General features: G+C 39.9%; 1 protein-coding gene across 3 annotated transcripts in view; it reads left to right on the forward strand.

The window, feature by feature from the left end:
- Positions 1 to 27,749, forward strand: part of LOC131447278 (ephrin type-A receptor 7-like) — a 162,697-nt gene that overhangs the window by 120,182 nt on the left and 14,766 nt on the right. The window contains exons 6-11 of one of the 3 annotated variants that reach the window (XM_058618941.1): positions 5,147 to 5,271; positions 9,918 to 10,221; positions 12,058 to 12,166; positions 19,118 to 19,246; positions 22,397 to 22,452; positions 27,550 to 27,675. In XM_058618941.1, coding sequence (XP_058474924.1) covers positions 5,147 to 5,271; positions 9,918 to 10,221; positions 12,058 to 12,166; positions 19,118 to 19,246; positions 22,397 to 22,452; positions 27,550 to 27,675 — 849 coding nt within the window. The remainder of the gene's footprint in view (positions 1 to 5,146; positions 5,272 to 9,917; positions 10,222 to 12,057; positions 12,167 to 19,117; positions 19,247 to 22,396; positions 22,453 to 27,549; positions 27,676 to 27,749) is intronic. The other 2 variants (XM_058618942.1, XM_058618943.1) reach the window with 2 other exon arrangements.

Below are 27,749 nucleotides of genomic sequence, written 5' to 3' on the forward strand. Positions count from 1 at the left end.
CATGAATCCTGCCGTGATGAGGCTTTGAAAACATCTGCCACGCGCTTCCCGCCACAGAGCTGGAGAGGCCATCACCTCTTCTATAAGACTGGCAAAATGATTGTGCAGGCCTGTGTGTGTCTGTGGTGTGTGTCTGTCTGTGTGTGTGTGTGTGTGTGCAAAAGCCATTTCAGGTTGATGATGGCACTGATTTCTTCCTCTCATAAATAGAGCCGGACCCAACACACTACACATGAACAGCTGCATACACTTTTCATCATGGCTCCAGGAAATAAATGAATCGTCCATATTCATCATTGATGTTCAGGTTTTTAAATGAGCAGACTAATTCTCTGAATAAAAGCTCTTATGTAACGTAACTGGAGCTGAAGTTTGTGTATAACTTACTCCCCACACCAAAGTCCATAGAGAAAATTGTCGCTTTTTCATCACAGGCACAGAGGACAGGGGAGTGGTTAATCCTCTGCTGCCTCACATGACTTCTCTTGTGACTTGGTAGTTTGAAATCCTTTATTAGGATTTACCTCAAACATAGACTTGAGCAGGCTGAGGTGAGCCTTAAATCTGTTTTCCCTGTTGTCTCGATCTATTATGTCTTTTTCTCTCCAGTTTGAGCCAAATCTGAATTCTGATTGGCTTTCACAACATTTTTGTTTGCCTGATACGATTGAATGCGAAATGTCTGTCTACTCAAATCTATGCATATAATCTTATCAGGAAAAAGAAATTCTTTGCACAAAAGAATCAGCACATACTAACATTACAATTCTACCCTCCTCCTCCTCCTCCTCCTCCTCCTTCCATGCTGTTCTAATTATAAAAAGTGTCCCATTACATAGAGTACATGTCAGTTAGGGTCATATCGACTTGAGCGTGTAAAAGCCTGATCATATAAGTGTTCTGAATCCACTGATACACTTGAATAAACGTGTATTATTAGCTCAGAAATGGCCTGTTTGTGTGTCACTGAAGTTAGAGGCCGCCCTTTTCTGCAGCTACACAGGTGGATACACTACTTTAGAGCCGTGGGATGTTTGCGTGTGTGTGTTCTAGAGATTTTTTCTTTCTTTTCTTTTACGTGTCGGCTTCAGCTGTGATGTGATCTGGAGTTTTGGAGGCAGGCACCAGTACATTATGCATAATTCAGCAGACACAAGGAAGGAAAGAATAGCAAACAATAGCCTGCAGTTGTATTTGGGGTGAGCAGATTGACACTGTGTTCTTAGTTTCATGTGTTAGACTGAGCGTCTCTTTGTGTTTGGGTGGCAGAGGCTTCCAGAGAGAACACGTCTGCTCAAACTTCCTTTCCATCTGAACTGTAACCTTAGCTCCACTCCTCTTTTCTCTTCTCTTTTTTTCTTAATGTCTTTTATGTTTTAACAGCCTCAACAGTCTCACCTGAATATTTGTTTCTTGCTTTTAACGCGCAGTGCAAGTCATTATTTTTCTGTCTACTGAGCTACACAACAGTGTAATTTCAGCCAGTGCAGATTCCATTAATCATTAATAATAACATTTCTGCTGGTTTATTTACTTCTTGCCCTTCTTTTTTTTTTACTCCCTCCCACTGTGTGCATGTACATGAAGTTGTCTTATTTACAGGATATTCATTAGAACAGTGATTCACAAAGACTGGGTCTGGACCCACAGATGGGTCGCTGGAGATGTTGTTTGGGTCCCCACAGTAATTTGCCAAACTTTTTAATTAAGATTTATATGTTATATGTATAAAATAACATGCAATTATCTCTTGGGAGTGATTTGTTTACTAAATTTACAAAATGATATCACATGTAGTTGAGTTACATAATGCAAAAATGCACTGTTGTCATGATTTACATTGCGATTAGGGTCACAATAGTGTGTTAACTTTAAAAAGTGACTCCCTTAATAGAGCGTTTGGCAAACACTGCATTAGCAATGTGTTGATTGCTTTGAAATGCTTGTATGGACAGTTAATGGACATTCTATTTGACATTCACACTATTGTTGAAACTCTGTACTAAATGGATATCGCACAATGGCAGCTACATGCAAAGGATTAATATTATAAATGGATATTTCTATGCCTCTTTAATTAGTATTTGGTCTATTATCTTCCTGATTGATTGAGTAACAGTTTGGTCCATAACATTCTCAAATGTCTTGTTTTGTCCACAAAACAAAAACCATTCAGTTTTGTTTTCTTGTCACGTGGAGCAAAGAACACAGACAATATTCACATTTAAAAAAAAAAGAAAGAAATGAAACTTGTTTCATTAGATGAAATGTTATAAAGGAAACAATGTTGTTATGAGATTCAACAAAGCACATCAACGCACACCCTGTTCCACTGAACTTTTAATAAAGTGAAAGTAGCTGCTCTATTATTCTGATCCACTTTAATGATTTCTCTGTTATATGAAGCAAAGAAACCAGACAATATTTACATTAAAGACGATGAAGAGTCAGAATGCTTGTTTTAACTAGAATCCTTCTTATTGTTGATTTAGGTAGACATTCTCTCGACTCCAATCATCCATCTAGTACTTGCCTGACCCTCACCTTATCCCTAACCCATTTTTGTCCTCATAGGTCTCAGTAATGTGACTTTGTAAACAGAGGTCCCCACAACACGAGGAATTACCTGGAACACACACACACACACATCTATTTCCTCTATAATACAAAAAGTCCCCTTGAATAATGGATACCTGTGGTTTCGGAGACATCAAATAACAGTCAGATGGGGCTGGACAGGGAGGCAGATAGAGAGACAGTGTGTTGAGTGTGTCTTTGATCTGCTGCCCAAAATGACTGTATTACTCTGCTGCACAGATGCTGTGTGTGTGTGTGTGTGTGTGTTGGGGACAGAACATATTCATCCGTGTCCCTGTTTTCATCGAGGAAGGAGATGAATTGACGGTTAAAGGTCAGAGGAGAGATGAGCAGGACATTTGGGAGGACAGAAAAGAGGAGTCTAGTCAGCTGATGAGGAAAGAAAAGAAAAAAAAACAGAATATCCTGGAATAGATTCCAGACAGAAAGACAAGGAATAAGAAAAAAAAAAAATTCATATATACTTATTTCTGTGAAAAAGAGTCATAATTATTAGCAGCGATAATTATTATCAAGCACAAAAAAGTGACGACAAAAACACTCCTTCCACCTACATGTCACTAACGCTAATGGCCTTAATGTCAACTCATTAAGGCACAACTTAACAGCACCTCTTTATTTTTCTTAGCGTTTGTGAGTGACAGTCCATTTTTGTGACTTCGTTAAACATGGAATAATTAGCACTTAAGCAGGAGTGGGAGGTGCTCCCTGCTTATCATATGTACTGCGTGTCAGTTGTTGACAAAGAAACAGAGACTCACTCTCTCTCTCTCTCTCGCTCTCGCTCTCGCTCTCTTTCTCTCTCTCTCTCTCTCTCTCTCTCTGTCTGTCTGCACTAATGGAATTGTCTGCTGCCTGCGAGTGAGTGCCATTACACTGAATCTAATTTGGAAACAACTGTAGTGATAATTCATCTTGAGTTTTGCGGCGGGATCAATAAGAGGTGGACTCTCTTGTCGGGATACGTTTGACCATCAGACTCACAGAGAAACTGTGTGTTCAGAGGAAGAATGTCTCCATCTGTCCATGTGGGCTTGTCTGTCTGTCAGTCTGTCAGTCAGTCAGACAGTCAGTCAGACAGTCAGTCCATATCTATTTCAATCAACTGTCCGTCCCTGTTGTCTGACCAGGGCTTTGCTCAATGCCAAAACTTTATTTCACAGTATTTCTTTAATGTGACGTTACAATGATATTTTTTCATGCATGAGCATGAGTGAGTGGTCAAGCAAGAGAGAGGGAGCAGTGCAGGTGAGTGCAGGTGAGTGTGTGTGTGTTCCAGGTATTAACCAGGTTGTACGGACCGAAATCTGACATGTGAAGACATGTTGAATGGTTAGGATGAGGTTAGAGTTGGGTTAAGGTTAGGGTTAGGCTAGTAGTAGTTATGGTTAAGATTAAAGTAAGTCTCCAGGAAATGAATGTAAGTCAATGTCCTGAAGTCATGGAAACCAGACTCTGTGTGTGTGTATGTGAGAAAGTAACTGCTTACAGTCTTGTTACTTTCCTGCTCAAGGTTTCCGCCTCCAGCAACACTTGTAGCCTGAAAACATTTTCAGTAAATTCTTGTTTGGTCCAACTTTTTAACCACAAAAAACTTCCAAACAACAGACAAATACAACACGTGTGGCCGAGGCACAGCAGCCAGACAGGTGATAGAATGTAGATAGAATACTAAATATGTTGTGTTAGTCATGTTTTTATTATTATAATAATAATAATAATAAGAGGGACATTGGGTTGTAATTATAAATTTTTTAAGTGTATTATAATTTACATTTGCTTCTTTAGTGTTTTAATTACAGTTGTCCACATGGTTCCACGTGAGAATAACATCATTCAATACCAAAACAAACACTTTTACTTTGAAATTCTGTGAAATGTCACAATGGAATAATCATTTCTAAATGTTGCTGGTATTGCCCCTGCAGAACAGTTGTTTGTTCTCTAGTCTGCCTCGTCTTGACCAAACTAGACACTCATCGGTCCCCAGGTCATTTGTGATTGACACCCCTGAGCTAAGCCCTTAGCATGCATTTGGGGGACGCAGCAGTGAAAAGGGTTCATCTTGGAACAGTGTTTTTTATCATGTTCAGTTTTTCATTTACCGGTCATAAAAAAATTTATATCATAAAAAAAACAAAAAACTAGTAATAACTCAGACAAAGAAACACAGAGTTTATCCAACAATAAGTAATTTGAATGTGAGACACATCTCGGCTTCAATAATTCATCCATTACCTCAGCCCTACCAGAGCTGCTCTTGTCCTCTCTTCTTTGTCTCTCTCATCTAATATATCCATGTCTTTTCTTTTGTTCTCTCTCTTCACATCAGCTCTAAGATCTGCTGTATTTACATTTTTGTCATTACAATCCCCCCTCTATTAAAATTCACCATATTCCTCCTTACAGTTAAATTCTGTGTAAGAACTGGAAATATGGGAGATTTCTGACTGCGTCTGATGTCCTTGAAAAAAACGCCTGGAGCTATTGTATGTATATTGGATGAGACTGGAATCCCCAAACTCATCTCTCTTCTTTTCCTCTGTAGCGCCGTCTCTGATCAGTGAGCTGCGAGCGGAGAAGATCGAGCAGAAGAGCATCACGCTGGTGTGGAGAGAGCCCTCCTACCCAAACAGCAGCCGCACCGAGTACGAGGTCAAATACTATGAGAAGGTAAATCCACTGTTACATCATCAACTTTAAAGCAACACTATGCAACCTTTGCTTGACTTGTTGACACTGTAGAAATTTGCTAGATCCCAAATAAATTCTGCACGCTGGACTTTTTTACGACTCTATATTCTTCTGCAGGTTTAAGACCTTTATATTCATTTGTATGCAACATGCTTGTATTACATTAAATTAACATAGACAAACCCAACTATACAGACATTAAACTGCAGTCTGTGATTTGATAATTGCATTGTTTAATATTGTGATTTCAATTGAAAATCAATTAATTGTTTAGCCACAGTAGAAAATACACCATTCAGACGTTTTAAGGATTTTTAAATATTTTTAACTGATCTACAGCTTGGATTTAGCCGCTGAATATCAGTGGCCGGCAGTCTGTTGACGTCACATTAGTATCGGCTCAGCTCGCTTGGAACCTCACCAGAGCAGGTACCAGGTATTAGGTACTATAAAAAATACCAGATACCATAAAAAAAAGTAATCTCTCTACTTTGGCACAGACAAAAGAAAGCCTATAGCTAATGTAAAATAATATAGCAATATAATAGTATTATTAGTATTATTAATATTATTATTAATAATAATAATAATAATAATAATAATAATAATAGCAAAACGACAGACATGTTGAATCTCAGAAATCAAAAACATCTCCGTCCGTAATCGTCATCACAGATTACTGTTGACGTTTCACATTCTCGATAATCTGTCTCGTTGTGTAGGGTAGAGATGGGTTTTATTCTCCTTATTACAAGTCACTGGCCTAATAAATGATTTTGAAGCTGTTATTTTAAGGGCAAAAAAAGTTGCATTTTGTTGCCTTAATTTATGTTGTATATTTCTTTTAAAGTAAATTGTGTGCGAGCATAAATCATAAAGGACGGCCAGCTGGAACCTTTACCCTGTTCACGACACATGAAGCTTCATCTTCATACTGAACTAGAACTAGAGATGCACCTGGATATACCTCCGCCATGCCTCACGCCCTGTTTTGCCACGTTAAAGAAAGTTTATGTGGGTCATGCTCCAAATTTATAAAGTGTTTTTCCTTCATTCATGGATATCACTATTGTGCTTTGACTCAATATTGTCACTCATTAACCTCAAAGAAAACTGCTTTTAACGGCTAATATTAAAGTTAACAACAATTTTGAGGTAAATTATTATTTCCATTTGTTGTTTTAACTCTGAAATTAGAAAAAAAATTTCAGTTTCAATTCAATTTGATGCTGAAAAAAAGGGCAAAAAACATCCTCACGTCTGCTGTTTTTAAACATTTTATCATATTCTATTGGTTGTGACTTTAGAGCAAATTAGCCGCAGTGTTTTCATATGCTTAAATCATTGCCGTGAACCGCTGCCTGCTGAGGTGTTGTTATAAAAAAAACATCATCTCGTCTTTTGAAGTCGTTTCTCTTTTGCTTTTTACGGACAGCCAGTCTCGTTTCATCAGCCTCATCGAGATCACGAAGCATAGCACTTAGTCAGATTGCACGTAAACCACAGATGTCATGCTCACTCCTCCACGTCTACATACGTTTTCTTCTTTAGTATCACAATCCTACGCCACGTTCACACCTCATTCTCTTCTCTGTTACTCTCACTCCTTTAGACAAATAAAAGAAAGCCGTAGACGGCAGTTTTCAGGGGGGGGAAAAGTTGAGGAAAGATAACTGTAGGTGCATTTTTGAAAGCCGGAGATGCCGCTGTGATAACAAAGGGAGAGGAAAAGGTTAGAGAGATTATTAGGGATAGCTCAGAGTGAAGACACAGGGATAGAATTAAGTGAATGAAGTTGCTTTGTGAGCTGCGCTGGAGGAGAACAGCAGGAGGGAGGTAGATGAATGGAGATGGTGTGAGGGCCAGACAGTGAATAACCGAGAACAAGATGAGAAAGTTGTTGAGAGGCCATTAAAATGAAAAGGCAATACAGCTACAGCTATTCTCGCGTGGTCTATAAAAGTATAAAATATGGCTCTGCTTAGTCTGTGTGAGCTTTTTCTTTTTTTATCAAGACGCTGAGGTTTTAAAAATCCTTAGATAACACTTGAGCATATGGGACATTTAAACGTGTTTGATAAGGGTCATTATGATAATAGTGACTCACAGCAGTAATGAGTCATGATTACTACACCGTTTACTCATAAACCTGACATTAGAACATGGCGTCTCTGAGCGCCGCTGTCGTCCTACCACACCAATCACTTTGTCTCCCCTCTGTCCTCTGTTCAGCTCTGATAGCTGCAGCATATCGGAGTCTGTCATGGTATTGTTCATACAGCAGCTGCCATTATCTTTGCCTTTCTACTTGCTTTACGCCTTTAAGCTCTCTTCACCTTAATTAGTACAGGGCTCGTCCAGACTCCTCCCCCTTTTAGAAATGGCAACTTCACCCCCTGCACTACTCCCTACTCTCCGCCCAACACTCTGCTCTCAGCCCTCTTCTTGGCATTTTAAAAAATGCAACATTGGGCAGAGTTAGCCTTATGGCACTTTTCCATTATACAGTTCTAGCAGTACTTGTGCTTGACTCAGCTATACTATACTATACTATACTTCGATAAGGAGTAGTACCTGGTTCCTGCTGCATTTTTCCAAGGTTCCAAGCGAGTTGAGCCGATACTAAGCGCAGTGTCACTGCATCACCTCTGCACTACATCTCTATTCAATAGACTGTTATTACTGTCTGAGTTTTTGTCCTTTTTTTTGTTTCCAAACCAGAGTGACAGTAATTTATTGAAAGCAAGGTGATAAGTCCTCAATTTGTCGGAGTCTTTGAAATGTTGGATCTTTAAAAGGGAGCATGACTCTATGAAATCCATCCTCACAACAAATCAAGCCTTTGATTTGGTTACAGACTTTGTCTCTCACCTCCTCAAGCACGACAAACTGTGCCTTATTTGTATTTGTATTTGTATTTATTTATTTGCACCATAAAAAAAACGACAATTACAAAAAACAGAAATTAAAGAAGAATAGTAAGTGCAGGAGAGGTTAAAAAACCCTACATGGGCTTATAAGAAGCACCTCCCCAAGAAATATACACATTCAAAGGATAAATCAACAACAACAACAATAGGAGAAAGCAACAACAAATAACAACAAAAAAGGAAGCAATACAAGTGCCATTTTATAGCAGACACTCAAAGAAGTCAGAAATAAAAACATGGGTATGTATAAATATAAAATGATTGTATTTAACTAAGTGTATAAGCATGTAAAGAGATAATGATCCAATGACAAATATACTGGAAATATACTGGAAAAGAAACTATTAGGAACTTTGATTTAACAGGTAAGCTTTCAGTCTTAACTTAAAAGTATTGAGGGATGAAGATAATTTAACAACATGAAGATGGGAATTCCAAAGTATGGAGCCTCTGTGAGCAAAAGAAAACTGAGTATGAGTAGTGCGGCAAAAAGGGGGATGAAGTTTATCAGTCTGTCTGGTGTTATAAGAATGGACCTGAGAGTTAACTGTAAAGAATTCATGAAAGGATTTGGGCAGCAAGTGGGAAAGTTGAATATATTTATAAGTAAATACACATGATTGAAGTATATTAATATCGTAGACTGACATTATCTGAAGATTCTTAAACAGAGGGGCAGATGGAGACAAATAATTAGAGAAGGTGGCTAATCTAACAAATTTCTTTTGCGCGATTAATAATTTCTGTAAATTAGAAGGATAAGTGCTAGCCCAAACGATATTACCGTAACTGAGATGTGGATGAATTAAGCTATAATACAGTATATTTAAAACTTCCTGAGATATGAAATCACGAATTTTTCTGATGATACCAATGGATTTCAACACTTTATTATTAACAAGTTTAATATGTTCGGACCATGACAACCTCTCATCAATTAATACCCCTAAAAATTTGGTGGAGGAAACCTGGATTATATCATTATCCCCAATAGTGATTTTAGCACTGGATTTACAATATTTTTTATTTTTTCCCGTAAATATAATAAAATTTGTTTTTTTTACATTGAATGTCAACTTATTTATCTGGAACCATTCAGAAAATTTAATAATGCCAGAATTGGCTTCACTAATTAAAGAATCAAAGTGACTGTGAGTCAAAATCAGATTAGTATCATCAGCAAAAAGTATTGGTAGCATCGTGGAAGAAACAGTTGCAAGGTCATTAATGTAAACAAGGAACAATAACGGACCAAGAATGGAACCCTGGGGGACACCATATGTCAACTGGGCTCTGGAAGAAGTACAACCATTGACATAAACAAACTGTTCTCGGTTTGAAACATAATTAACAAGCCAAATATATGAAATATCATGAAAACCATAACGATGTAACTTAGAAAGTAAAATAGTGTGGTCAACAGAATCAAAGGCTTTCGATAAATCTAAAAAAATACCCAAAGCATATTTATTGTTATTTATGGCTGTATAGATTTTTTTCAACCAGCTGTAAGAGGGCCATATCTGTAGAATGATTTTCCCGGAAACCATATTGGTGCTCGTGTAAAATGCTGCCTTAGGAACGAACAAATGGATTCCACCCACTTGTCTGTTTCTGTCTTCCTGTTGTTGTTGTTGTTGTTGTTTTTTCTCCCTCTCTCGTCTCATGTTGCTCTCTGTTTGTCTGTCTGTGCAGGAACAAAAGGATCAGAGTTATTCTACGGTGAAGACGGCCGCCACTCGCATCAGTGTCAACAACCTCAAACCTGGCACCACATATGTCTTCCTCATCCGCCCGCTGTCCACGCCGGCCTCCTCCTCCTCCTCATCCCTGTCCTCATCACTCTCCTCATCGTCTTCTTTGTCTTCCTCCTCCTCTTCTTCCTCCTCCTCCTCTTCTAACCCTTCCTCACCCTCCTCATCCTCATCGTCCTCCTCTCCGCCGCCTATCGACTACGGGGCGTACAGTGCTCCCCTGGAGTTGCAGACACTTGGCGAGCGTAAGTAGCCGGGTTTTTTTTTTTTACGCCTCCTCCTCCTCCCCCGTTCACCCCCTCACTCTCCATCGTCTCGGCACCGCCAGGCGGATCGGCGTTGTGCCGGTGCCAGGCCAGCTCACACAACGAGGTGTGCCGCAAGTGTGTGAAAGACAGGATAGAGACGGAAGCAGATTTGACCGTATCTGAGATTATGTGTGAAGATTGGAGATTTTACCAGTAAGCTGTGAAATGCCTCTTCTTTTGTGCAACTTGATATGGCTCAGGGTTTCATAACTCTGTGTCCGTGTGTGTTTTACACCCTGTACTTCTTAGTTGTGAACCTTATACTTCTTTAACCGTTTATCTGGCTCATATATTCTCAGTGTGGCGGAGTTACTTGACATTATTTATAGAGTTTAAACCAACGGAGAGCTGCCCCGCACGACCTCAACAACCTTTCTCCTCCATAGTTGGCAAAAGGCCACTGACGACAGAGAAGGTTTTGGGTTGCACATATATTTGCCTCACTTTGGAGCGAGAGGTCATTGCTGCACAGTAACCTTTCTGGAGTTATACATATGCAGTTTTCTACATTTGCCTCAGGCTCGTTCAAGTGTCAAGTAGATTATGACCTAGTGCTGATTATGAACAATATTAACGCTACATCATCATGAACTGCTTCACCTCATCATGGCATTACTGTATCTGCCAAATGAAGTATTTATCACATAGGTTAAGTACATGTTAAGTTAAGTAAATAGCACCCATTAGTAATGTGAATAATGTACTTAAGACTTTAAGATTTTGTACCACAAACATAGCGACATCCTTCCATCCTTTCAGGAGTAGTTTTCTGACTCGCTATGGAACACGAGGGATGAGCGGAGGAATCCTCTGATTGCTAAAATGTGCAGTCTCACCACTAGATGTCACTAACTCTTACACACTGGTCCTTTAATGTTTTGTTTGTTTCACGTGATTCTTATATTCTACTGTTCACATTTGTCCAGATAACAGCTGACCACTGCATGCTCTGCTGTGTCCTATCATAATTTGAGCTTTATTTACCTTGGAAAACAGCAGGTGACTGAACATTTCTAATGTTTGATTTTTTTTAACAAAAGCTCAAAATACAACAAGTTCAGTGCAATTGCTTACAAAAAATTGCCTAACCTGGCATCCATGTAGGAAGATAATGGAAGGCATTTGAAAGCTCCCCAGCAGCGACTGAATTGGCCCCAAAAACATGATTGTTTTGTCAGTGACTGTGGTTCTGGTTTATTACTAACATCACTTTTATAACAACAACAACAACAACAACAACAAAGTGCACTGTAAACCAGAAATACAAGGTGTTGTTTCTTTCATAAACTTAATTCTAGACATACTTCTGTCTAATAACTGTGGATCAAGTGAGGATTTTAATAATGAGAGATTGTGGATTCATAAAAAAGCTCTAACCAAACACCTACATTAATTCAGCCTTTAAGGTGATTGACTTATTTGCTCCTGTTTCTGTCCACACTGTATTATAATTGAATATGCTGTACGTGCAATGCATGAGGGAGCGATGAATATTGTAGGTACAGTGTATTTATGGTTACAGTATATGCATATGTGTGTGTATATATACAGTATATATATATATATATATGTATATATACATGTTTACTGTATATTCAGTCCTCCACTAAAGCGATTTGAGAAATGCTCATTATAGCATCGCTAAAACAACACATCTAGTGGTGACTTTACTAAGACTTTACTACAGTACTACTGTATAAAGATTAAAATCATTTGTATGCGTGACCGTGAGTATTTTTGGTGTATAATTGTGTGTATCATCATCATCAACAGTGGCTCTGGCGTCCAGCGAGCAGAACCCAGTGGTGATCATCGTTGTCGTGTCCGTGGCTGCCCTGATCATGCTGCTCTCCATGGGAGTCGGGCTGCTCATCTGGAGGAGGTAGATATGAACACACAGGCTTCAACACAGTATTTGATTTAATTTAATTAAGTGGCTCCTTCTGTCATTCCTCACATTTTAATACCATTTTACACGGATGCACAAATGCTGAGGTTTAATCACATATTCATCCACGTGTGCCCCCATTATAATCCAGACTGCAGTGACAGGAGTTGTTCCTGTATGAAAAATGAATGGTTGACGGGTTCACCATTCCCTCCCGTCATGGTTTAATATAATTTGGGAGTCGGGTTGATAATGGTGCCGTCTGCAGCGGAGGAGAAAATGAAGTGCGGGTCGAAACCTCCCTTTGATCGTCTTAGTTTGGAGGGAAGTTCATAGTCTTTACCTTTCTAATTAGTCCTCACATAGAGAAGTGGGAATTGTAAAACAGCAACATGATGAGAGGGAGGTCAAAGCAGGGGTTCCCTGTGCTTCATCACTTGGGCACAAAAAGAGTTCAAAAGTCTTTTATAATTTTTGTGAACTTCTTTATTTAAGCGTATCTGGAGAACACTGAAGGTAACTGGTGGCAAACGCTCTCACGGGTGATGACGCTGGCTTTCTGCACCTGCAGTGGTGTGATCTCATTATCTCCATGCCATGAATTTCTTCTGATTTTGTAGTGGTGTGAACAGACCATAATAAGGTCAAAAAAAAAAAGAAAGGTGCATGAGATGTACCATGGCCCTTTATCTTAAATAGATACTCGCATGAATTATCAAACAAGCCTCTTTTCTTTATGATGGAATATTTTTTTAAGTAGCCCTAAAGCATTGAATTGGATTATTTTAAAATGTGGTTTATGGATCTTTGAATTGGCCGATGAATCAATCACAGCAACAGAATTTCATCAATTTGCAAATGTTGAAAGTGAAATAATGATATGACGTCAGACTCTTTGCTGTAGCACTAATCCAAGTTCAGTCTTTATAGCTAATTTATAATCAGTGTAGGCATTTTCCAGGCTTCTATAGCTGTATTAGTAAATAGAGTTACAAAACATTCAAGAGTTAATAACATACATTTAAAAGGAATATAAGACATTAATGAAAATTATCAGAACTAAGATTTTAGATTTGTAAAAATGTTTCACCTGTTTTTCTTTTTTTTATATTTGTGTTGGGAAATTGTGAATGCTTCATTTATGCGTAACTACACCTCTAAACCTTGGAGGCTTGTTGTCCCAGACTCCTCCCCCTTTTATAAACATTAGAGCCGTCACTTCATCACCTTCCTCTCTCCACTGCTTGAACAGAGTGCGCGATCGCGACCAGGGCGTGGTCTGATGTCTCACTATCAGATGTCCCCACTCTCTCAACCCAATTCTTGGCATTTTTTTAAAAATCAGGCATTGGGCAAAGTTAGCCTCAGTCTTAAATGTACTGTAGTACATAGCAATTATATTTTTTGGAACAGATTGTGTTGTCAGAAAGCTTCATGTTGGAGTTGTAGTGTATGATTCCTTTTAAAAGTTTACTCAGGTGTTTTAATGCAGATTTTGACTGGTTTGTTTATCCGTCTGCAGCATCTTAGATGTTTTATTCAGCTGAACAGAAGAGAAAGGCATTTTCTGCTTTCTGTTCCAACTACTTTGCTCTTTGACTCCTTTCCAGTTTTATATTCTGCCAGCTCGCCTCACACACGCCTACACACGCACACACACACACACACACACATCATACAATGCACTCGTTCACACATGCAGACAAACGAGTCGAGAGCACATATCTATACTCCCACGCAGCTCCAACACTCACATACTTATTTCCAGAGTCGCAATTGTTTGGAGTTATTTATTTATTTTTCATTCCGTTTGGCCGCCGTTCAAATGACATGCTTTATCCAGGGAAATATTCGTAGATAGATCAGATTGTGTGCATTCTCTCCTGCTTTCCTCCCCGTCAGGGTAGAGCAGCATATGCCTTTTCCACAGGTGTGTTTACCTGTGAAAAGATGGGATTTTGATGCAGGGGCATCCGACCAGTTCCATACACGCACAAACGGCACAGCGACGGAGCCAATTGGGTGTAAACATGGGCTGTAGTCATTCACAGCAGCCTCATACAGACTGGTGCTATCAGTCAAACGCCTATAAATGAATATAGGGGGGTTGATGCACACGGACTGTGCGAGTGCAACAGCACATCCGCAGTATTTAAATGCATCCTCGCTTTGAGGGAAAGCCGGCAGCATCGTCCCCTCGTGCACAGTCTAGTAAGGAATAATAATGCTTATCTTTGTTTCCTTTATTTCCATCATTGCATTCAACGCATTGTTCGTCCCTGCTGGACCATTAACTTGCTCTTTATGTTTTGCATAGAGACAAAGAGGGGAACGGCGTGACGCCTCAATTACTATGCCCTCGTGTTTGCAAAGACAGCCAGCTCACGGCTACGGCTGCGGGGTCCTCGGTTACATCGATCTGCCCGCTCACACAGACACTTGCAAATGAGTCCCACTGCACACACACGGAGGCGGGGACAATGGGGCGGCGGCATGCACCAGGGCCAGGCATTTACATTTATGGATACACACTGGGATGCTTTTGCATCGGCACACTTGGTTTTGAAAATCTGGCTTCATTAATCACGTTTTAATGCACAGTGTGTGTCAGCAGTTGTTCATTTCCCCCTATTCTTGACCCACACTCTGTCACTTCAAAGTCTAAAACCAAAGAGTGTAATCTAAAAAAAGGGGATGTAGCAGTGGAGCCTTAAAAAATGTGCTATCAATCACACTGGTGTCCACTCCATGTGCTTTATTGTTCATTTCCCTCTAAATGGGAAGATAATTTACAAAATTGGCATCATGTTCTATAGGAGAAGACCATGAGTTCATAGATTCACCCTGTAAACCAGAAGTCTAGCTTATATCTAAACCCCAACACGGAGCTTTCCTGACTAAGTCTCAGTTCATCCATTATCTCTACATATTTTTACCTCTTATTTAATGATGTTATGTCTTTTTCTCAGCTGATACATAATCACAGTGAACAAAGTGCAAGTGCATTATAAGGTTATGACTGAAAGTAAATCATAGGACGCTCATTTGGGAGCTTGCTTTTAGTCCTACGTAATGTCTTAAAATGTCTTAAGACAACAGTTGAAACTCAGAAGAGCTTTAACGATGATTTATCGTAACATTCATGTAGCTGAAAACCTTAAATGTTATTTTTTTTTACAGGAAAATATGCAAAAGATTGACTCATTATTAAAAATATCAGCTGATTAATGTTCTCCTCAATGGTGAAACCAAGACTTGCAGTTCTTTGTGAGCATTAGAAAGAAAATAAGTTAGAACAAATGTTAAATGTGATTTTTGTCTCCAGTTTTTGCATTTAGCAGCCATTTTGAAAAGTTTTAGCAGGAAAAGCACCGATGTCACTGATTAATTACATTAAACCAATGACATTGATGACATTGATGACATTGATGACATGAACAGTGGCTCTGTTTAGTTCATGCAAATCAGGACAGAACTGAAACTGAGGAAGCTAAATGGAACTCAGCCATCAGTCATGTCGTTATTTACACGTGTGATTTTCCTTTCGTGACCTGTTGTCAAAGTGGCCGCTCAACATCCAGCACATCAAGTGCACGACCCCATTATTAACTTTTGATGTAGTATTCTATTTTATATGCTGTTCAGTCACAGTGTAGCCGCCGGATGTCGTGATGTTTTTGGAAATTATTCAGAACTCGGTTTGAATAATTTGGGAATGAAATCAGGCCAATGGGACAAGAAGGAAACAAGTGCTTTGTCTTTTCCTCTCTGTTACTTTATCCAGACACTGTATACACACACACACACACACACACACACAGTCCATTGGTGCTTGACAGAGTTTGATTGAGCCAGAGTTCCAGGGCATTGACCAAACATTCTCCAGGGAGCCCAGGCTTGACCAGCCTCCCGGTATTGGGATTGTTTACCCTTGACTGACCAAATCAGCTTGCATGTGTCCCTAGGAATGTGTGTGTGTGTGTGTGTGTGTGTTGTGTGTGTCTGCAACATGAGTTAGGAGTTATCAGGAGAGAGGAGATGAAGAAGAATGGAGTTTGGGGATTTAAAGCATAGTCCCACTGGCTCACTGTGGCAAAAAGTGGAATTTGAGGGGGATAAAATGAAAAGATGTCAAAGAGAAAAGGTCTCAAAGTTTCCTCTGTGTCTTTCACACATCAGTCCCCCCATCATTGGACACAGACATCATCTATTATAAGATAAAGTTTTCATTACCAAGAGCTCTGTGCTTCAGTTTGGGAAATACGTGTCTGTTTATTGTTCATTTTTGTTTATTTATTACGTCTTAGTATGGAATTGCTAATATTACAAAAATATGTTAATATTATGCCTTAGATATAAAAACTAACTATGTTGTAAAGAGGGAAATGCTTATGTGGTCAGCTGTAAAAAAAAAAAAAAAAAAAAAGCTGCACTCAAATGTGTCTTCATGTTGAATCTCATAAAGTGGAGTCATACTAATTTATTATACTTATTAAAACTAAGAGTGGCTTCATGAAATTCTACCATTTCAATGAAATGTTCCACACATAAATCTCTGCTGGCCTCATTCCTCACCGCCTCACTTTACCTGTCAGCCTAGATTCTGTTCCTACTCTCTCACCCTCTCATAATTCATGTTATTTCCATAACTTCACTTCATTTTAGAGAAGAATACAGACATGGAGATGATAGAGTCTGCAGTGAATAGGCTTCATTTGCATGGCTGCATTCCTTGTTATTCATATATATGTTTTAGCTTTTAAAACACTAGTGATTGGATACCGCGGTGTAAAGTATTCCCTGTTCCAGTGCCATGTGCCAGGGAAGGCGATGAACAGCTGGATTACTTACATTGTGGTGTAAAAATCTATTCTTAAATCATACGAAATAACACTCAGTTTGTTCAAGAAACAAAAAAAAAGATTTTCCCTCTTAGCCATGTAGACAAGTTGTTGTGTCATACTGGTAATATCTTATATTTCCCTGGGATCTGGATCCTTTATTGGTCTTATTTACATTCAGTTTAGTTAATGAAATGTATTTCTATCAGAGACACAGTTCATTAATCTCCATAAGAGGAACTATTCTGTGCACCAGTATAGTTCATTTCCATCTGTAGTCCCCGGGCAGGTGAACACACAAGCACATACAACTAAACACTGCATTGACTTCATTTGCACAGTGTAAACAAAGACGTATCCTTAACCATAACCAGTTATGAGCCTATCCTATGAGGTCGTGCCTCATTAAGACCAGGTTTTGGTTTCCTTGAGGACTGCTGGTCCTGACACACGGTGACCCGGTTGGAACGAGGCCCCTTTTGTGTGGAGTTTGCATGTTCTCCTGTGTGTGCGTAGGTTTTCTCCGGGTTCTCCGGTTTCCTTCCACCGTCCAAAAACATGCAGATTTGAGGATTAGTTGAACTGGACACTTTAAATTGACCATAGGTGTGAGAGTGGATGGTTGTTTGTCTCTGTGTGTCTCTGTGTCCCTGTGATGGACTGACGATCAGTCCATGGTGTGACCCCGCCTATCGCCGCCCCACGTCTGCTGAGATTGGAGGATAAAGCGGTTAAAGGGGTGTAAAATGAAAGCAGACAAGCTCTTTTCTAACTCTTTTCTCTAAGTTTTCAACAAAACCCTCTGAGGATGTAAGACAGTAGTGTTATGACTTTATTTTCATCGTCCAGTGTTGACGCTCTACTTGATTGGTTATTGTTGGATTTAGTCTTTTAGGATTAGCTGGAACAGTTGTTTACTGTCAATGAGTTTTGACCATGATGCTTTGCAAACTACAGCCCACAGTAATATTTCTGTGAAAGCAGGGTAGAAAATCAATGTCCCTGGTATTTTATACGGACGGGGATTAGGGCTACATGTGACGTTTTTTTGGAAACAAAATAAAATAAAAAATAGGACAGAATTCTGAGAATAAAGACATAATTCCAACCTTAATCTAATGTGATTTGATTTATTAAGATCCTCATCAGCTACTGTAATGTGGACAGTTGCTCTTTGTGGGGTTCTACATTATTCAACTGTGCACATGGTGACACACACAACTACACACATCCTTAACCCATAAAATAAGACACTAAATTACCTCTCACTGTTTTTGCTTTCAAATAATTAAAAGAATTAAGATAGAGGAAAGAAGAAAAAATCTATAATGACTTAAGTCTTAAAGTAGGATGGAAAACTCTACATTCATATTATATTGTCAAGAAAAAGCTAAACCACGAGTAAACAAATACTATTTCAACTTTTTGTCAAAACATATTGTGTAAAACTTACTGTAGATTAATGCAGAGATTTTTGCACCAAATTCTGAAATTCTGAGTTTTCTCAAAGACAGATTTCTGAAATTAAAGTCGAAATTCTGCGATTAAAAGTGAGAATTCTGAGAAAACTTTTTTATTTGTTATTTTGTTTCCAAAAAGTTATTTATAGAATTAAAAAGACCATTAAAAAACCATTAATTAAATTCCTGCATTGGAAAATGAATTGAATACTAAATGTTGTGCCAAGAGATGGAGTGGACTGTGACAGAATCTGGTGGGAATCTTCAGTGTTTTGGCACCTGCACACTCCTTTCTGCCATCTGCTTATTCTGAAGTGTGAAATTTCACATTTGGTCCAGAATGTTAGTTAGAACTTAATAACTGGAACCAATTTGCAGAAGGCAAAAAAAAAAGAAAAGAAAAGAAAACTCACCAAGATGAAATGATTTTATGCTAATGATTATGTGTAATTATCATCATTCCCTAATTTTTGACAACATCCACCACATTTCAGTGATTCCAGTGATTAGAGTTGAGAGAAAGGAATCAATCCAAAGTTATGTTGACTCTGTTTTTTGTTTTTGTTTTTTTGAGTAAAGAGCCAGGATTGACATTGGCCCTCCCCCTCCCCCTCCGCCCCCTCCCTCCCTTGTTTTCTTCCCAGCAGCGTCTGCTCGGGCTCCTCCAATGTAACTCCTGCTAGTGTGGTGCTGCTCTCGACCTCCTTCTCCACTCTTCCTCCTCCTCCTCCTCTTCTCTCTCCTCTTCCTCCCTTCACTCAGCTGATGCCCAGGTACACTGGCATGTCTGCACTCCCCTTCCTCTACAATCCTCCCTTCTTTTTTCACTGTCAGTGTCCTTTTTCATTTCCCCAGTCATCCTGCCATCTCTCCTCTTCTCTCCTTCCTCCAGCTCCTCTTTCATACCAGCAGAATGATAATAGGCCAACACCATTTCTCCTACTTCCTTCTTTTTGTCAAGCTGTTTGGCCAAATTCCTTTTTTCTTTTTAAATCCTCGGCTCTGCACTCTATTACTGTTGAGTTCATACTCCATAAAAGAAGCCATCCACCAGAAAGAATCACTTTGCATTCACCACTTCATTCTTTTGTCACTTCTGTGACATTTCAAAAGAAGTAATGGAAATGGTATCAAGTCATGGGACTTCCATGCAGCCCCGCTATATTTATTCTCCTTTTTCCTTACATGTCCTCTCTCCGAGGCTTAGTTGCCCCCTCGTCTCCTCGTCTCCCCCCTCCCTCATATCTCTCTGTCTGGCTAAATTGTTATTTCACGACTTCTGCTCGGTGCTTTGCTCATTTGCCTCTTGTCAGTCCCTTAACTCATCCCGTGGCATGTCTTAGCTGCACTTTTTCATCGCCGCCACGCTTCCTTTAATCTGTAGCATCTGTTCGTATCCTGCAGTCCACGCCGCTGCCGTCCCGGTTTTTCCCTCCTTCCTCTGCCCTCAGCTGAGTACTTTATGGGCTATGCCGAGTGCCTCTTCAGCTGTTTCTCCTTCCTTGCATACCCTACTGCCCAATTATCCTCTTACCCGTACCCTCATATTTTCTTGTCACTTCCTCTGCTTCTCTGTCTCCCGACTTCCTCACGTTTGATTTATCTCCCAGTTTGCCCTCACCCCCCCCTCGCCATGCACCGTATTTGCTCCCTTACCTTTCCCCACCCCTTGCGTCTGTTGCATCATGTGTCTCTTGGTTACCATGATGCCCTCCGTCCCTCCGTCCCTCCCTCTGCCGTGCTCCCTTATCTATTAATTCTTGTCTCCTCTCCGCTGTCTGGTATCTCCTGCCCTTAGGATCTGAGCTGCATGTTTCTGCCCGTGTGTTTTGACAGACAGGGTCCCGACCTTGTCTCAGACCCCGCTGCTGTTGCACAGGCTGAGGGATGTGTCAGCCTCACCCTCAATCGCATCCCCTCGCACAAACACTCTCAGGGACATTCGCAAGCTAAATAACACAATTGAACACGCACACACACACACACACACACACACACACAGTCTCTTCACATGTAAAGAATTGAATGTGAAAGCCTCACACGTACGATCTAAGTCTGTGGGGCTGTGTGTGAACTCCTCTCTGTCTGCTGTACGCTGGTTCTGTGCGAGGCGCTGATGTGTTCTGACGTTTACATTAACACACGGCTCCCCGGGCAGACGTGTTTAAGTCCAACACACAAATGCACTCACAGGCCGAGGTCTCTGCACCGACTGAAGATGCATCTCGGTGTCATTGGACTTTTTGAACTGATTACATTCAGGGTCTATTTTTGGTTTGAATCTCTCTGAAACCAAGACAACAAACACTAAGAACTCTTAAGTGCACAACTTTAAAATATTAACATTCATTAATGAATGCATTGCAACCACTGTCACATGAGTTCACACAGTGGTGATTAAGCGTGTCATCTCTACACAACTCCTCCTGTGTTTCTCAGTAGAGGTGAAATGATTCATGGAGCCAAACCCACTCATTAGAGTGTAGATTGTTCAATTACCGGTTACTGAAGTTGAGCAATTTTCTGCATTTTTTGTTAGAATTAAAGAGTGATATGTTATCAGATAAAATATCAGCTAAATACATGAGTGCATCAACCAAAAAAAAAAACCCATAGGAATCAACCTTTATTTCTCAGTATATGTGTCCCACACTGCACACAGGAGGAAAAAGCAACACTGTGACTGTTTATTGTATATGAAAAAACACTGTATATAAAATGGATGTAGTCTTCCAGTTGATTTGATTATTTCAATAATTCACAGACTTCGCCTCTAACCAGAAAACCTATTTTTTATTTTCTGTTTTCTGTAGACCATTAAATGCTAAGGAAAGTGTAAGAAATAGAAGCTAATTTTCCCATAGACTTCATTCAAACCACAGAAAGTATCAGAAGTTAATTCTACTGCTGCAAAAAACCCAGTTGTTACGCAGTTTGACAGGATAAACGCTCCTTGTTCCCACCCAACAACTAAATAATGATTTCTTTTCTCAAAGACCAAACGGAGGCAGAACAATAACAACAAACAAAAATGACTGAACGTTACGCACTGCAGCTTTAATCCCTGCTTAGTTGTTGATATGATGCTTTCAGGTGTAAACACTTACGTGTGTTATTAAACCCACAGTGAATGAATTTGAAGTGCTTCTTCAGATTGTAACCGGGGGAAAGAAAATGTGGTCCACCACCTTGTATTTTGCTTCATCCAGATTAAATCTAGAATGTAATCTTATCAGCATGCTGTTTTTAAGATGAACCTCTGATGTACAAACAGATTTCACCATTAGTGCAATCTTCACTTCACCGGTCGAGCCCTCTTGACTTGTTTTTCATCCCTCTGTCTAATCCAAGTAAGCACAATGCTGGCCTGCCAGATTATCTGTTCATCACTTGTTAATCTGTCACTTACAGTGCATTGTGTGCTTTCCGGTCGCTTGTGTGGACGTGAAGTTTTTCCCTCCAAGTCCAAAAGCCATCAGGAGACTTCTGTCCTTTGTAGACCTCCTGTGGTGGCACAGAGATGTTCATGTAGAGAATGTGTGGAGTGTGAAGTCACACGTGTGTGTTCATGTCTTACTGTTTAAGTCAATCAGGGGGGAAACTGCAATAACGTCCATTCTGAGCTGATCAGCGTGTGCCCGAGACTCGCTCACTCAAATCAGACACGACTTCTACTTATTCAGCCTCGGATCTTTGCTGTTGCTCATCTGTGCCATCGCGTCGGGGGCCTCTCTGAACGCCGTGTCCTCGCCGTCTCCACTTTCAATACGCTTGCCTTCGGCGCGCGCTCTCATCTCAGTTATTGCACATCCTGTATAAGCCATTACGGAGCCAGATAAACGGCGTCTGATGCTTGTGTTTGTTTGTCTGCCTGCTGGGAGAAAGAAACACTGTCTGATGCCGCTCTTTATTTCTCTTTGTAGACAATGTGGCTACAGCAAGGCTTCTCAAGAGGGAGACGAGGAACTCTACTTCCAATGTAAGTGACTGCGATAATCACTGTGAAATCACCAGTGTGTCTGTGGAATTGTGTTTATGTGTTTAAGGAACTATCACTAAATGCTTTTATTTCATATGATATGAACTACGTGTGAGTATACAACTGACGTCAAGAACAACTGATTTGTACAGTTTCATTTCATACAACACAGGCTTATTTTTTATAATGTATACAAACGCAGAAAACAAAGACAAACAGATCAAGTCAAATCAAATATTGATGATTGACTATTTTACATTTCAAAGTTATTCTGAGTTTCCACAGAGATGTTGATTATTTCAGTTAAACCGCAAATTCCATACAGTTTGACTCCCATAACTGAAATACATCTATATTTTTGACATTGGTCTTAAATGACCTTCCCTTAACTTAAAAAAAAATAAACTGAATACATTAAAAAAAAGTACTTTATTTCTCTCTCTCTATATATGTATATATGTCTAAAAATCCTAAGGTGCCAGCCCTGATGAATAATTTATCTGTAGATTCATAGTCACCCTTTTTGTTTATTATTTTAATAGCTCTTTTCTGAAGTATTTCTGTTATGAAAAGATGGAATGTATGCAGATATATATATGTGTATATTTATTTATATATACACAGCATTCATTCTTAATTCTGAGTGCACGCTGAGTTTGATGGAGAGAGATTGAAATTGAGAGGAGTGAAAAATGAAAGGAGGGAGCGGAAGAGAAGGAGAGGGAGGGGGGTAAAGGCGTGCCGGTGGGCAGTAGCAGAGATTGCACTTCTAAGAATAGGACATTAAATGTTGCTGTTGTTGCGTCTGATGTTGACAAGTTGTAAATGCTGCTGCTTCTTTTTTTTTTTTTTTTTTGCTCACAAAACTCTCAATAGGTTTTTTTGTTTGATGGAGGCAGAATGGAAGTAGTTTGACATATCGTCCTGTTTGTGCATGCCAATCCTTTACTAATGTGGTGTATGCATATGTGTTTGTGTAAGTTTTGTGTTTGTGTGTGTGAGAGAGAGAGTTGGGGTGTGTATGTGTGTGTGTGTGTGTGTGTGTGTGTGTGTGCACGCTCATTTGCGTTGTTTAATCTCTCAGCATGCTGAGCCCTCTGGAGAGGTTTGGAGCACTATGCCTGATGAATAATGAGCCGAAGCCATGTGGCTGCGAATTAAATCTGTTCAAACATAGACATGGCAACAGCTCACAAGCACGCAACACAGAATACACACACGCACGCAAGCACACACACACACACACACGGATACATACATACAGCGATGGAACACTGGGTCAAAACATCATATCTTTTTATTTTCTACTGACCCTTTTTCTTCTTATCTAAACTATTCAATCTAATAACTTGAATTTTCAGGATAAAGACACTGAATTCTGCAGGACTTTGAAGTCATCTAAAACTGGGCTGACAAACGGACAAAAAAGACACTTTTTCATTGTTTTTATGAGCGCAGGGAAAGAAAGTAGAGTGGAAGTAGCAGTTGGCCACCAGGGGGCGACCTCACTGGTTTTCAAAGTCTACTTCTACTTCTCACTTGATTCGAGGATCTTTCAATCACTAGTTTCAGCTCTTTTTCAAGCACAAATGATAAGATAATCCTTCATTTACATTTTTACAAAGACCGTAAAGATGAAGATATTAATAAGATTATAGAAACAGATTAGAAACCAGAATATATACAGTATGAGCTGAACATGTACATTGTAAACCAGGATAACACTTGAGATATTGCACTTTTACAACAACTGTGTTTCCATTTTGAGGATTAAAATGAACATTAAATCATGACATATGAGTGATTACGATTGACAGCTGGTGTCACCCAATAGGTGCCAGTTTCAAAAACTGAATTTGAAATGGGAGTTGACTGTAGACGTCAGCATTCACTTGAGACCGAGCAGACCGTACAAGAACAAGCATGTGGGGTCAGTGAAAGTCATGTAATAGTAGTTTTCATTTTATTCTCCGCTCCCATCTGTTCATCTGCCAAACTCTTAAAGACTTTTCCGGCCATTTAGTGACACGAACTGACAAGGGAGGAGAGGGAACGATGAGCGGCTAAATGAGAGTGTGAGTAATCATGCAGAGAAACGAGGGGGAGGGTAAAAAGGACGGGAAATGAGGGGCAGAGTGTGAGGAGGTGACTTGGCAGAGACTGAGAGGCTCATCATAAGTGACACTGCTCAGAACATTAGTGTTATGTCGGCATAAGTGACCTAGAAACATGCGGGTGGGGGTTAGGCAGAGGAAAGGATCGAGACTCATCTGCCATCTCCACTAATAGACCGCTTTTACAGAGCGTCCAGAATGTGATTGCTAAATATTTGGCTGGGAGTGTACGCTCCCTCTGTTGACCACTGAAGTGTGAATGTGCTTTAGTTTCCCCTCAATCGCTCATGGCTGTGACACAGTTAACCCTGGAACTAATCAGCCACTGAGCCAGTGAAGTGCACGTCTCCGTGGTGTCATACATGCGAGGATCGTTTTGCGTGTATTTCATGCAGCACATTAGCGCCCCCTGCTTGTGTTTTAGCCTCTTTCATGTGGAAAAGGTGGACAAAATTTAAAATATTACTTCAATTGTTAAAAACCCGCGCTAGTTGTCTTTATATAATTTAGTAAAGCATTTCTGTTCATTTTTGAATTGGTTTTATCAGCCATTTCCAAAAGATGTTTGGTCAATTCATTCAAACCTAATTGTATGCACGTTATTTAAAACATATACACATAAATCTTAACTGAAGGTATGGAAAAAATTTTGCAAATTTTTTGGGGACCCAAAAAAAGTCTCCTCTGACCTATCCATGGGTCCCGACCCAGTCTTTGAGAACCACCAGTGTAACTATTGATGGGGCTATATACAATATTAACGCTATGCTAATGGAGGTACGATGGATGCATGTCGTAGCGCTGCACCACAACTTGTATCTGTGCCAAAAATCAAGCCGATGAAGAAGAAACAAGTGTTTTCAGGCAGGTCTTTGATGAATTAAAAAAAAACCTGGCAGCATTGCGGAGTCATTTCACCCTGAAGTAAATGCTGATTAAACCTGGGATTAAATGGCTTCTTTTGACCAGTGGGAATATGTGTTTGAAAACCCTATTTGACAGAAAAGGAGTCTTCGATCATCCACTCAGCCCTGGCTTTGAAATGGAAAAGGTTTCATTTGCTTCATAATTGTACTTTTGGCTTTATTTGTGTGTGTGTGTGTGTGTGCTGGATCAATAAGCCCTTATGAAGCAGCCACGATAGGATTCCTTGAAGTCGATCTGCAGCTGTAATCACATTTTCAGCTCCCCGCTCAGGCTTTTGGGAAAACCACCTGGCATTTTCCAGGAAGATTTCCAGGACGTTAACAATGTCGTCTTAGGGGTCAAAAGTCACCTCATTGAAAGTGTTTCCTGATTGTTTTAAATGGTTATTGACTGCTGGCTGCTCTATTAAGTTATTGTTAGTGTTTGGCAAAAGCAATAGGCTTGTGATGAAGAAAAGAAAAACAGGTGCTGCTTTTGCTTTCTCGCGTAAAGTCAAACTGTCGGGGGTCAATACCACCCGCGCGTCTAAATGTCACACGAGAGTTCCGACTGTTGTGTCTCATTAATGTCACTGTAGTGATTTTTGTACAAGTCCATGGTTAGGAATTAATCAAGTATCAGGAAATGTGTCCGTTTCTATTGATTTTGAACCCTGTTGTTATGTTAACAAAGTTGAGAAGCTTTAAATAAACACACTGGGCTTTTTTGGCAAATGTCACAGTGCCGTGGATGTTAACGGGGAATATTACCCAGATTAAGACAATAGTCTGATTAGGACACTGTCATGAGAACACCGCTTTATGGTAACCTTAATCATTTCCCGGCGCGATAGAATCACCTTTGTTCCTGCTGCAACTGCTCTTTTAAATAACTCTTATTTGCACTTTAAACATTATTATTTTATTCAATTTATTCAGTGGATGACTGACTTTTTTTTAAATTCTATTTTAATCCTTGTGACTGTGTGTCTGTCTCTCAGTGTCTGTGTGTAATACAGATGCTTTCATGATGATGCTTTTCAGCTACAGGTGTAAATAAAGTCACATGACCTGACTTGACTTTATACCAGAGTGTGACCCCGCCTTTCACTCTATGTCAGCTGGGATTAGCTCCAGCCGCCACCACAGGTGTTCTGATCGTAGACGCGATACTAGACACAGGCATGTTTCTTAATCAGATTATAATCTGTGACTGTTGGAGTAACATCTCAGCAGTTGTGGTAATGCAAACATGAGTCATGATCAGACTTCTCTATTAGCAACTCATATTATCAAAATAGATAGATGTCTTATTTAGAATAAAGTCAATTTTCTCTGTCTATTCTGTCCTGTTTGAGTTGAGTCTCTGGTTCATTTGCATGTGTCTGTGTTTTTGTGTTTGAGGAGAAACATGAAGCAATCAGAGAAGACAAAAGGCCTGATGTGAGCGCCTTGTCATCTGACTAAAGCCTCATGGACGAAACCCAAATTCACTTTTGAGAACTAGGAGTCTTTTATCTCTCTCTCTTTTATTAAAAAATGTCTCCTCTTCTTTTGTCAGTCTTGTAAGATCAAAACAAACAACTGTGAATACGCAATCAGAAGCATCGTGTGTTTCGAATCATCTGTTTCTCCCACAAACACGTCAAACTCAGATATTTGCAGCTAGTGGACATCAATGCTAACACTGGGATATTGATTTCAGTCTTTTGGATCAGAGAGCCAGCGCTCGTTCCTGAACACAACATTGTGGTCGAATGTTTAAGAACCACAGAAAGAGAGAGAGAGAGAAAGTCTTTGTTGATGGAGGTAAATCCACTCATTTCTCCGCTGACTGCAGCCTCAGTGGAGCAGACATGAGTGTTTGTGCTGTGTGCGGTGAGAGGGAACCTCTGGGACCGCAGACGTTTACGTCTACAAAACAAACTGTCTTTATTTCCCTGTAATGCATCTGTATGTGAGAGTGTATCCTTTGATTTATTTTTGGAATGGTTGTGAACATTTTTGCTGCAGGGACTTCAGCGTTTCTGCGTACAGACTACATGTTTAAACACTGTGTGTTTCTGTCTCGTTTCTAGTTAAGATCCCAACACGGAGGACCTACATTGACCCGGAGACCTGTGAGGACCTGCTGCAGGCTGTGCACGCCTTCGCCAAGGAGCTGGACAACTCCAGTATCAAGATAGAGAGAATAGTACATACAGGTATACGATTAGAGATCTTCTTCCTCTTACAGCAGATCATCTGTCTCTATCTTGTCCTATGTCCTCTTCTGTGA

Source organism: Solea solea, chromosome 20 (assembly GCF_958295425.1).
Source record: "Solea solea chromosome 20, fSolSol10.1, whole genome shotgun sequence".
NCBI lineage: Eukaryota > Metazoa > Chordata > Actinopteri > Pleuronectiformes > Soleidae > Solea > Solea solea.